Source organism: Suncus etruscus, chromosome 4, assembly GCF_024139225.1.
Source record: "Suncus etruscus isolate mSunEtr1 chromosome 4, mSunEtr1.pri.cur, whole genome shotgun sequence".
Classification (NCBI taxonomy): domain Eukaryota; kingdom Metazoa; phylum Chordata; class Mammalia; order Eulipotyphla; family Soricidae; genus Suncus; species Suncus etruscus.
This window is the reverse complement of record NC_064851.1, coordinates 45,482,353-45,495,458: the sequence shown is the minus strand read 5'-3', so window position 1 is coordinate 45,495,458 and position 13,106 is coordinate 45,482,353. Positions and strand designations below refer to the sequence as shown.

Sequence of the window (13,106 nt, the reverse complement as noted above, 5' to 3'; positions counted from 1 at the left end):
GTCTCCATGAACTATCTTTTTATTAATAGCAAAATTTCAGAACATTTAGGGTTTGGAGATGGAAGTACAGGTCAGATTTTGTGTGTGTTTGTGTGTTTAATTTCTTTTTTGGTAGTGGGATCAATCCAGGGCCTTGTACAGGTGAGACCATGTACTCTTCAACTGAACCATATCCACATTCCCTTCAAGTGTTGTTATTTTTAGAATACATTTTTTTGGGGAGGGGTACACACAGCTGTACTCAGGTCTTCTGGTTCTGCACTTAGGAGTCATTCCTGATGGATTCAATAGATCATATGAGGTGCTGGAATTGAACGATCTGCATGCAAGACTAGTGTCTATTGTCTTATCTCTGTGGCCCTAAAACATATTTTATTGTAGGGGCCAGAGCAATAGCCCAGCGGTTGGGCATCTGTTTTGCATGTGGCCAACCCGGGACAGACCCAGGTTCGATTCCCGGCATCCTATATGGTCCCCGAGCCTTATGGTTCTCTGAGCCTTCCAGGAGCAATTTCTGAGTGCAGAACCAGGAGTAACCCCTGAGCACTGTGGGGTGTGGCCCAAAAAACAAGCAAAAAAAAAAAAAGTATTTTACTGTAACAGCTCTTCACTAGGTTGGTCGAACTTAGCTATGTAAATCATTTAGAGTAGCATGATTTTTTTTGGTTAAAAATGTTTCAGGGCCGGAGAGATAGCATGGAGGTAAGGCATTTGCCTTTCATGCAGGAGGTCATCGGTTCGAATCCCGGCGCCCCACATGGTCCCCCGTGCCTGCCAGGAGCAATTTCTGAGCCTGGAGCCAGGAATAACCCCTGAGCACTGCCGGGTGTGACCCAAAAACCACACACACACACAAAAAAAAAATGTTTGAACTAAAATTTTCTTTGACTTTCCAGATTTTTGAATGCTTAGTAATTTGCTTATTTGTATATACCTCTAAATATACCTGATATTATTAGCCAAGGTACAAGAAACATTTTCTTCTCAAGATGTTTTGGAGTCGGAGATCACAGATAGAGTAATAGCAATATCAAAAAATTATAGTGAATAGAATATGAAAATATAATTTGCAGATTATCTTTGTAATAGCTCTAAATTGTTTAGTTCCAATTGTTTATTTCTTTTGGGGGGGGGCTCACCCGGCAATGCTTGGGTTACTTATTCCTGGCTCTGCATTCCTGGTGTGCCTGAGGCACCATATGCGGTGCCTTGGATCAAGCCCAGGTCAGTTGCTTGCAGGGTAAGCTCCTTACCTACTGGCCCCACCAATTATTCATTTATATGTTTGTAAATCATAAGTTATTTCCTTGGTTTCAGACTATTAGTCAGTGGTCCTCAAACTATGGCCTGTGGGCCACATATTGTATTTGTTTCCATTTTGTTTCCTCACTTCAAAATAAGATATATGGGGCCCAGAGAGATAGCACAGCGGCGTTTGCCTTGCAAGCAGCCAATCTTGGACCAAAGGTGGTTGGTTTGAATCCCGGTGTCCCATATGGTCCCCTGTGCTTGCCAGGAGCTATTTCTGAGCAGATAGCCAGGAGTAACCCCTGAGCACTGCCAGGTGTGGCCTAAAAACCAAAACAAACAAACAAAAAAAAACCAAAATAAGATATATGCAGTGTGCATAGGAATTTGTTCATAGTTTTTGTTTTTACTATAGTAATATAGTATACAAATTCCTATCACACTGCATATTGATAAATGATGAAAAATGATTGGATTGAGTGAGGTTTGAAAGGTACATTAAGGGTAAGGGAGGGGTGTTGAAATTAGAGTGATGGGAAATTGCAAGGGTTAGGTGAATCTAAAAAGGGGTGATTTATTGAGAATTAATATAAAATTATATTGGTGGAGTATAAAACAGATTTTTTTAAAATGTAGAGTGATATTTAGTGCTAACTGGAAGTAATTTGACAGAATTTAACTGTGAGTAAGTGAAATTTTTAAGAATCTGGGCCCGGAGAGATAGCACAGCGGTGTTTGCCTTGCAAGCAGCCAATCCAGGACCAAAGGTGGTTGGTTCGAATCTCGGTGTCCCATATGGTCCCCCGTGCCTTCCAGGAGCTATTTCTGAGCAGACAGCCAGGAGTAACCCCTGAGCACCGCCGAGTGTGGCCCAAAAACCAAAAAAAAAAAAAAAAAAAAAAAAAAGAAAATTTTAAGAATCTGTTTATTTTTTTGTACTATAAGAAAATGACAGAAATCAGAACTTTTAATTTTTCTAAGTTTAAAACTTGATGAATGATGAAAATGACTACGATTTTGGAATGTAAACAATTTTGCAAATTTGTTTATATAATATAAATGGAAACTAGTCTAGCTCTAAAACTGATTGTTTAATAAATACTTCATCGGGTAGATAAGTATTTTATCCAAAGAGGACATATATAGGGAAGCATTGATTATGAGTCATTATATTATTTATACACTTGTGGTGGAATTTGTTTAAAATTAGGTGAAAGCTAGAATGATAAATGTGGTCATTTTCTTTGCCATATATTTCTTAGCTGGCAATCTGGTGATGACTATGGTGTTGAAGGATAGTATATCTGAACAATATACCTGAACAATAGTACTATGAACAATATTATAAAGCATGTGGCCTAAATTACTGTATATACTCAAGTATAAGCTTACACTTATAATTTATAACTCAGCTTTTACTCGGGTCATACAGGCTATTTGATTCAGTGCACGCACACCAAATCAAAGCATGTAGTCTCCAGTCATCTGCCATCTGTTATAGGGGGTGGTGCTTCAGCTCAGTCCACAAGTCACAGCTGAGCTGAAGAGGTAGGCAGCTCAGCTGAACTGGATACCACTGAAATATTTAACCCACAATATTCTGTGCTTTGTATGAGACCAACAGCAGTGATGATGATATCTGCGAACTCAATGATGATGATAATGTCTATGCTGATACCCTCACATCACATACAGCTGAAGCTCTGTTTAGATATACAGATGATGAGGAGGAGGAATTCAGTTTTGAAGGATTTTAATCTTTGTGATTTAGCTTGATTACCTGTTAAACTATGATTTTCTGTACGTTAAAGTTTTAAAGTTATTGCTAGTTTACAGTTTTTCTTTAGCCATAAATATTGAAAAACATTTAACCTACTGATTCCTCAGTTATTGTAATTGTTTTGGGTATATATTTTTATTTTTGGAATTTGCCAGTGGCTGCTGCATTTTCCATCTCGATTTATATCCGAGTCACAAGTTTTCCCAGTTTTTAGGGTAAAATTAGGGGGGTTGGCTTATACTCGAGTATATGTGGTAAGCTAGAAGATTAAAATTGATAATAATAATAATTCATTCCTAAAATTTTTAATTTATAAAAAGTGCTAGATAAATATTATGACATAGTTATCATTTTACTCTGGAATGCTTTTAAAAATGTGAGTTTTTAAATCTTTTCTTATTTTGCAGAGGTTACGGACAGAAAATAGACTTTTAAAACAACGCATTGAAACCTTAGAAAAAGTAAGTGAATGGGTACTTCCATAAGCTTCTCACAAATGCAGGGAATTGTTTTTTGTTATTTAAAATACAGACTCAAAATAAACACGCAGTCTCTAGATGTAATATTGACTGCTTAGCTTTCTTTTTGCTTGCTTGCTATTTAACTAAATAACTTTAATCATCATTGATCATGTTAATTCTTAAACTTTAAAAGTTTCACTGAAGTTATTATTAGAGTGAAGATATAGATGTCATTTTTTTTAATAAGAAAGCTCTCAAAATACCTAGGGACCCAAATAGAAAATGCATTCTTCATGATTTAAAAACTAAATTTCAAATGATGCCCTGATGTTCTAGGTGTGCTTTAAAGGTAGGAATGATTCCTATAAGTCCTAGGACTGCTTCAAGTTTACTTAAAATGACTAACGTATTTCTTATATAAAAATGTGTAAATTATTGGGCGTGAGAGATAGTACAAAGGTTAATGAACTTGCCTACTTGGTTCAAACCCCCACACTGATCCCCCTCTGGCGTCAGCCCCCTCCTAGTAAAAGTACCGTTATTGGTTTCCTGGGTGGACTCAACAGTGGAACACCTGCCTAATATGTCTTGAGTCCCTGGGTTCAATTCCTGGTTCTACAAACAAAAATTTGCCATGGTGCAGATGTTTAACACAGGAATAATTGTGCTTAAATTCTAGTTCCTAGATGATTTTCTTGGCACTTTATTTCTCTTCCTCTTTGCTTTATATAAAATCATTGGACAAATGTGTAAATCATGAATTTTCATGTTGTCATTTTGATGTGCTGTCTAGTAGTCCTCTGATGCTTTAAGAATGTAATAAAAGTGAGTAATAAAAGTGTGTAGGAGTTTTGGGCTTATTAAAAGGAAAATATCGCATTCATAATCTTGGTATTTGGGGCTTTTTTATTTTTTTCAACCTAAACATAAGAATAATCAGAATAAAAGTATTCCTCCAGACAGTATCTAGTATCTTAAAAATCTAATTTGGTCTAGGAAATGAATAAATGATGGATAATTTGAATAATAATCTTTCATTTGAAAGTTTGGATGATTTCATATTCGTACAAGGTATGGATGGCTTTTTGTTGTTGTATAACTGTAGGTACATTCCCCCCCCCATGAAATAAAAAAATAGTTTCCTTTCTCTCATTGTTTTAGAGATGCTATAAAGATAATTTTACACTTTTGATGTTTCCACCAGGAAGTTGAGATTAATTGTTTTTTTTTTTTTTTTTTTTTTTTTTTTGGGTTTTTGGTCCACACCCAGTAACGCTCAGGGGTTACTCCTGGCTATGTGCTCAGAAGTTGCTCCTGGCTTGGGGGACCATATGGGACACCGGGGGATCGAACCGCGGTCCGTCCAAGGCTAGCGCAGGCAAGGCAGGCACCTTACCTTCAGCGCCACCGCCCGGCCCCGAGATTAATTGTTTTTAGGGCATTTTAATAAATAGTCTTTTAAAGCCACTCATTTTACATTACAATACACATCTGATGTAGACCATTATCTTTGAAGAACTCAGAGTCAGACATTTTCAGAGAGAAAATATTTTTTTTTTTTATTGAATCTTCAGATTGATAAAAGGTTCTGTAGAAGGGCCGGAGAGATAGCATGGAGGTAAGGCGTTTGTCTTTCATGCAGAAGGACGGTGCTTTGAATCCCGGCATCCCATATGGTCCCCCAAGCCTGCCAGGAGCGATTTCTGAGCATAGAGCCAGGAGTAGCCCCTGAGCGTTGCTGGCTGTGACGCAAAAACAAAACAAACAAACAAAAAAAAAAGTTCTATAGAAAAGCACTGTTTGAATTTTGTATGTAGAAAATTATGTAGCTTTTGTTTTTGGGTTAGATAGCCTGGGTTCTTTAGCATTCAGAATCCTAAAATTACTTACATTTCAATTAAATTCTGTAACCAAAATTTTTGATCAATTATTGTTAGTTCTATCAAGCTTATTAACTTAATTTGTCAGACTTTTCTTGCTTTGCTTCTTTGAAAGTCGCTGTTGTACATATTGCTGTCCTACTTTATAAATGAAATTGCTTACTCAAATTCCTTCTGCCTTTTGTATAAGTGGCTTGATGTTTTGGCTAGCTCTAAAATTAACTTGCTTTAAAAATAAGATAATTGTTTATATGAATAATGAAAAAGCCCCTGGAATATATGTCTGGTCTACTAGTTATTCTTGCTTTTCTGCAGTATATATTTTGATAAATTTTAAGGCTTAAGAATAAATATACTATTCTTTAATAGCTTTAAAACTGTTTTTATTTTATTTGGAATGAAAAGTAGGTGGAATTTGGGTATGCTTTTGTTTCTTATTCCTGATTTTATCACCTTATTTTATTTCTTTCTCTGATATTTCTATATGAATTTTTCCTTTTGTAGGAAAGTGCTTCCTTGGCAGATAGATTAATACAGGTATAGTTTTTTTAGTTTTTGTTTTAGCATTTTATCTAACTATATTTCTAAGGGAAGTCCTAAACTTAGAAGTGATTTTAAATGCATGCAATTTTACATGCATTTTACTAGAAATAATTTTGGGGTGGCATACCTAGGTATAACCTTTATTTTTGATAACTAAATGTTATCATGGTTTTAATAAAAACCATTTGCATGTTTTAAAGCTAACCTGACTTTAAAGTATTTATTCCAAGATGGTTATCAGAAGATTATGAGAAATTGATTAACCGTTTATTGAGAGTTGAGTCCTGCATGTACCACTGAATGATAGTGCATGAATTAAATTTTTATTGGCTGAAAGAATTGTTATTATAATTATCAGATAAAATTTTCATATAGTTTTCCCAAATTTGCCTGAATAATAATGAACTGCTGACTAATAATCACTTGAGCTATTCTGTCTCTGAGGTGATTTAAAAAAAAAAATCATACCCAAATAAATAACTAAACCTCGCAAGGGTAGTCTGTCTTAAATCTTACATGCTTTACACACACACAAAAAATTATGTCCAAAGGGACAAGTGACAAGAGCCCAGGAGGCTGAGGAAAACTACCTCATAAAACGGGAGTTGGCCACCATCAAACAGCAGAGTGATGAGGCCAGTGCTAAACTGGAGCATGCTGAGAGTACCATCAGGAGGCTCCAGCACCAGCAACAATGGGTAAGGAGCTGAGCAGTGCTGCTTCTTCTCTCTCATTCCCTTCCCTTCATGTCTTTATTCATTTATTTTTCAGCACAACTCTTAGGCTTTTGTTTGGAATAATTTTGTCTTCTATGTTACTTAAACGCTTAATTAATTTTGTGCTCTGTAATAATTTAGAGGTCTTTCTGTGGCCAGAAAACTTGTTTTAAAAGTGTGTGTATGTGTGTCTACACAGTTTTGTTAAAAAGAAGTAATATCCTGGGGCCAGAGAGATAGCATGAAGATAAGGCCTTTGCCTTTTATGCAGAAGGTCGGTGGTTCAAATTCTGGCATCCCATATGGTCCTCTGTGCCTGCCAGGGGCAATTTCTGAGCATAGAGCCAGGAGTAACCCCTGAGCGCTGCCAGGTGCCAAAAAAACAAAAAACAAACAAACAAACAAACAAAAAGTAATATCCTTTTCTTACATTATTTTTTCAGTCACAGAAAATAAGTGATGTATGACAGACCTTCATTTTAGGTTTTAGGAATATTTTTCTAGTCGTTATTTTGCCATGGGTACTTTATTTTATTTTAATTTATTTATTTTGGGTCTTGGGCCACACCCAGTGATGCTCAGAGGTTACTTCTGGCTATGCGCTCAGAAATTGCTTCTGGCTTGGGGGACCATATGGGATGCCGGGGGATCAAACCGCGGTCCATCCTAGGCTAGTGTGCGCAAGGCAGTGCACCACCACTCTAGCCCCGCAATGGGTATTTTAAAGATGTTCAGCTAGTTTTAGTTTATTATGCAGATGAAATGTAGCATGAGAGTTTATATGATTCTCTCATTTAAGATTTTGATAATGAGCTAATTTATGACTTATAAAGTCCTATAGCCATGTCATTTATTTATTTTGTATGATAATAATTTTGTTATTTAAGCACCACGATTACAAACATGTTCGTAAATGGTTTCAGCCGTAAAATTAAAACTTACTTAGAAAGATGTGAGGGGAGAAAAGAGAAGCGAGTGTTCAAAAGGCTTCTCCAGAGTGGAAATAGGCAATATAAGAAACATAGATAAGGGGCCAGAGTGGTAGCACAGTCATAGAGCCTTTAAAGGCCTTGCATGATGCTGACTGGGAACTGACCAACTTCGATCCCTGGTAACCCATATGGTTCCCTGAGCCTGCCACGAGCAATTTCTAAGCACATAGCCAGGAGTAACCCCTGAGTGCTGACAATTGTGGCCCAGGCACCACCCTTCCTCCCCACAAAGGAAACACAGATAAGCAAACAAGATACATGTCTATGGAGAATACAAGCTTAAAGAACAAGCCAACCTTCTCACTTTCTATGTCAAGACATATTTTGACATTTAGAAAAAAATAATAGTTTTTATATAAAAATGAGCTTAAAACTTTTTTTTTTTTTTTTTTTTTTGGTTTTTGGGCCACACCCGGTGGTGCTCAGGGGTTACTCCTGGCTGTCTGCTCAGAAATAGCTCCTGGCAGGCATGGGGGACCATATGGGACACCAGGATTCGAACCAACCACCTTTGGTCCTGGATCAGCTACTTGCAAGGCAAACGCTGCTGTGCTATATCTCTGGGCCCGAGCTTAAAACTTTTAAGTCCTTTAGGATATCAAGTTAAATAGCTTCTGATCATAAAAAATGTCTGTAAGTACCTTTTGGCAACTTTAACATCCTTTAGGTCAAACTAATGTGTTCCTAAGGATATTAAAGTTAAAAAAGAAAAGCCCAGGACAAGAGCGATAGTAAGTGGGTCGGGCATTTGCCTCACACACAGCAGACCCAGATTCGATACCCAGCTTCCATAAGGTCCCCTGAGCCTTTGAAGAGTGATTTCTGAGCACAGAGTCAGGAGTAACCCCTGAGTGCTGCTGGATGTGGCCCAACCCCTGTCCCCCACACAAAAAAAGAGAAGCTGGAGTGAAAGCATAGTAGGTAGGACTTTTGCCTTGTATGAAGCCGATACAGGTCAATTTCTGGTATCCTGGTTATGCCATTATGTGGCATACATTATAGTCCCCCAAGCGAGTAAATTCTGAGCACAGAGGAGTAATCCCTGAACATCACTGGATGTGGCCTTAATAAAAAAGCATAAATAAAAGACAAAAATCATTCTTTTATCTTTGAAATGATACTTTGTCTTGGTTCAGTTTTCTGTTCTCAAATAAAAATTGGATTTTTATGAGTTTGAAAAAATTCTATTGAAACTAGATAAAAGACATAGAACAGGGGCAGGAGTGATAGCACAGCGAGTAGGATATTTGCCTTGTATGTGGTTGATCCTGGTTCAATCCTTGGCATATCTTTTTTATCGTGCCCCTAGTACTGCCAGAAGTAATTTCTTAATACAAAGCCAAAAGTGACGCCTGAGCACTGCTGTGTGCTCACTGCCCAAAAACTAATAAAATAAAATAAAATAGGCATAAAAGAACTAATTCTTCATAAAGTAGATTGATGGATCAAGAGTAGAAATTGGTGAAATTGAACCCAAAACCAAAAAGAATATCAAAATTCATAATTTAAAATAATTAATAAAGTTGGTAAAGCTCCATCTAGATTGACTAAAGGAAAGTAAACTGTAATCCATTTTAGGGACTACATTGGCTGTTAGTAGATATAACCCAGGTATCATTGTGTAGTCTGGATTTTTTTGATTTCTTCCTCTTAGTGTTCTATTTTTTGCAAACTAGATTTTCAGTTAAATGTTTTACCATTTTGATGCTATGTGATGATGTGAACTTCATTTTAATGCTTTAAATTGAGGAGCACATAATAGAAATTTTTACTACTATTAATGATACTGAGTTTGAATACCATGCTAACTTTTGGTAGAATGGCTGGCTCTTACAAAGGAAAGGCTTCTTTTTGCAACCAGCAAGTAATTTTGGAGGGAAATAATTTTCTATCAAACAAATGCACATTCTCTTTTTACCTTTTACCTAGTAATTTTAGCATCTACAGATTGAATTTCCAAAATGTTCATTTCCATGAAAGTTTTCTTATTTGGCAGATTTTTCTCTATAAAGAGATCTTTCACCCACTTTATCTAATTCTTTTCTTTTTCTTTTTTTTTTTATTATTATTACTTTTTTTTTTTTTGGTCACACCCGGCAACACTCAGGGGTTATTCCTGCCTCTACTACACTCAGAAATCGCTCCTGATAGGCTCGGGGGACCATATGGGATGCCAGGATTTGAACCACAGTCCTTCTGCATGCAAGGCAAATGCCTTACTGCTGTGCTATCGCTCCGGCCCCATGCAATCCTTTTTAATTATTTGTTTAACATGTTACATATCCCGTAAAGCAGAAATGATTCAATGATACTTCATACTGTTTCACATCTGACTTTGTCTGCTTTTTTTTTCTCTGAAAAAGTATATAATGTATGATTCCAATTGTATCAAACTTAAAACAGAAAACTTTCCCAGCACTGCAAAAAATATAAATAAATAAAACATAGAATAGGAAAAAATAACCTAACGTGATAGAAACTAGATCCATGGTCTTTATATTGATTGTAGTTATGATTCTATGGACACATATGTTTATCCAGATACATTATACTTAAATATGTATTTATTATATATAATTTATTATATTTATATAATTATACTATACAATAATGTAATATTTATTTAATTCTAATTTAATTTGATTAATTTTAATTTAATTGTATATAATTTATTATACATAATATTATATAATGTACATATGATTACTAAATATTAAATAAATAGATAACAACTAAATATGAATAATATACATTATAGTGCATAAGATCCATTTTTGTAAATTAATATCTTTATTTAGGCACTGTGATTACAAACATGTTTGTAGTTGGGTTTCAGTTATAAGAAAAAGAACACTACTCTCTTCACCAGTGACTTTGTCTGCTTTGAGTGTGGCACATCTGTGTGTTGTGAGACCAGCTGAATCTAAAATTATAATTTCTTTGACCCATTCATCACTGCTTATTGTACATGTGTCTTGATTAAGCAATTAGTTTTTCTAACTTGTTTGCTTAGATTTCATAGACTCAGAAAATGTTAACAGCTAAGAGATGACTGCCTTTTGAAGTTTTGAAACTTTTTATACAGAATATATCTAGAACATTCTATACAAGAGGACATTACAAGACTTCTTTTATCTTTCTCCCAGTCTATAATTTTAGAAGAAAGCATGAAAGATGATTTCAAGGACTGAGGATTTGATAGAGAATTGAAAAAAAACTGGGACTGGAGTGATAGCACAGTGGTAGGGCGTTTGCTTTACATGTGACTGACCTGGGACAAACCCTGGTTCGATCCCCAGCATCCTATGTGGTCTCCCAACCCTGCCAGGAGTTATTTCTGAGTGCAGAGTCAGGAGTAACCCCTGAGTGCCACTGGGTGTGGTCCAAAACCAAAACAAAACAAAAAACAGAATAGGAAAAACTATTTTGTCAGTGGAAATTGTGAAATCTTATTAGGACTTTATTACTGTATAGAAAATTTATTTAAGAATTGCTTCATGGGGCCGGAGAGATAGCACAGCAGTGTTTGCCTTGCAAGCAGCTGACCCAGCCGACCGAGAAACTAAGGTGGTTGGTTCGAATCCTGGCGTTCCATATGGTCCCCTGTGCCTGCATGGAGCTATTTCTGAGCAGATAGCCAGGAGTAACCCCTGAGCACTGCTGGGTGTGGCCCAAACACAAACAAACAAACAAACAAAAAATAAAGAAAATTGCTTCACATCCAACTTATCTACTGAGTTTGTTTCTTTTGATGAAAATGCAAGTTATTTCTTCTGCATTTCAAACTACCTAATTTTACTTACGAAGTGATATTTCAAGAATAAATTACTTAAGTCAGTAATTATGAGTAAGTTGATACTTAATTTAGTAAATTATTAATATTGACCTATCTAGACAAAGGTTTCTTAAAAACAAACAAATTAAAAAACCTAAATTGGGGCTGGAGTGATAGAATAGCTGTAGGGCATTTGTCTTGCATGCTGCCGACCTAGGACAGACATGGGTTCAATTACAGGCATCCCATATGGTCCCTCAAGCCTGCCAGGAGCGATTCCTGAGCACAGAGCCAGGAATAACAACTGAGAGCTGCCAGTTGTGGCCCAAAATCTAATTAACTAACTAACTAAAATCTAAATTGACCCTAAACCAAAATAGAATGTTTTGCATATATTTGATATAGTCTTTTCAACTTAAATCAATAATTTTACTGATATCTTTAATAAAAAATAACAGTAATTTTGGGGACCAAAGAAGATATTAAAGGGTAATCCTTTAATACACATGCCTTGTCTCATCCAATCCTACTCTGATCCAAAGCACCAGCAGTATATCTAGGGTCCTGGCAGCTCCTGAAAACCTCAGGACAGGGCCATATCATTGAATAATCCTAGCATTGAACTGCTGGCCTGGTTAGATAAGAATTGTTAGGCAGGGTTGTGGGGTCTTCTTGAGCACTACAATAAAATACTATCTTGTTAGTAAAAGAATACAAGTCATCACAGGTAAACTGCTTTAAAGGTGAATCTAATTTTTCAGATGCACTGATTATTAAAAAAAAATTAACACGACGAATTTTTTGGTTTGTTTTTGGGCCACAGCCATTGATGCTTAGACTATGTGCTTAGAAATCGCTCCTGGCTTGGAGAACCATATGGGACACTGCGGATGGAACCCAGGTTCGTCCTGGGTCAGCCACATGAGAGGCAAATGCCCTACAACTGTGCTATAGCACTGGCCCCAACACGACTAATTTGTAAAAACAATTTTTAATAACATTTTTATTTAAGCACCATGATTACAAAAATGTTTGTAGTTGGGTTTCAGTTATAAAATAGAATCCTCCACTTCACGGATGCAACCTTCCCACCATCGATGCCCTCCAACTCCTTCTTCCCCCACCCTCAAGACAGGCATACTACTGCTCTCACTCACTACCATTGTCATGATAGTTGTTAATGTAGTTATTTCTCTGACTGCACTCACCACTCTTTGTGGTAAGCTTCATATCATGACCTCATATCCAGCCCTCATCTCTATTGTCTCTGGGTGTTATTACAATAATGTCTTTTACTTTTCTTAAAACCCATAGGTGAGTGAGACTATTCTATGTCTATCCCTCTCCCTCTGACTTATTTCACTCAGCATAATAGTTTCCATGTCCATGTATTGGAAAAATTCATGACTTTATTTTTCCTGACAGTTGCATAGTATTCCATTGTGTATATGTACCACAGTTTCTTTAGCCACTCATCTGTTGTCAGTCATCTGGATTGTTTCCAGATTCTGGCTATTGTAAATAGAGCTGTAATCAATATAGGTGTGCAGAAGGCATTTTTGTGTTGTATTTTTGTGTCCTAGGAGTGGATTATATAGCTGGATCATATGGGAGCTCAATATCCAGTTTTTTGATAAATCTCTGTATTGTTTTCTATAAAGGCTGGACTAGCCAGCATTCCCACCAGAAGTGAGAGTTCCTTTCTCCCCAC

At 36.4% G+C, this 13,106-nt stretch overlaps 1 protein-coding gene across 2 annotated transcripts in view; it reads left to right on the top strand.

Moving 5' to 3' along the window:
- The window catches only part of EVI5 (ecotropic viral integration site 5), a 171,179-nt gene that overhangs the window by 88,435 nt on the left and 69,638 nt on the right, over window positions 1–13,106 (top strand). For both annotated transcript variants that reach the window (XM_049772197.1, XM_049772198.1), the window contains 3 exons: window positions 3,436–3,489; window positions 5,874–5,906; window positions 6,464–6,610. In XM_049772197.1, coding sequence (XP_049628154.1) covers window positions 3,436–3,489; window positions 5,874–5,906; window positions 6,464–6,610 — 234 coding nt within the window. The remainder of the gene's footprint in view (window positions 1–3,435; window positions 3,490–5,873; window positions 5,907–6,463; window positions 6,611–13,106) is intronic.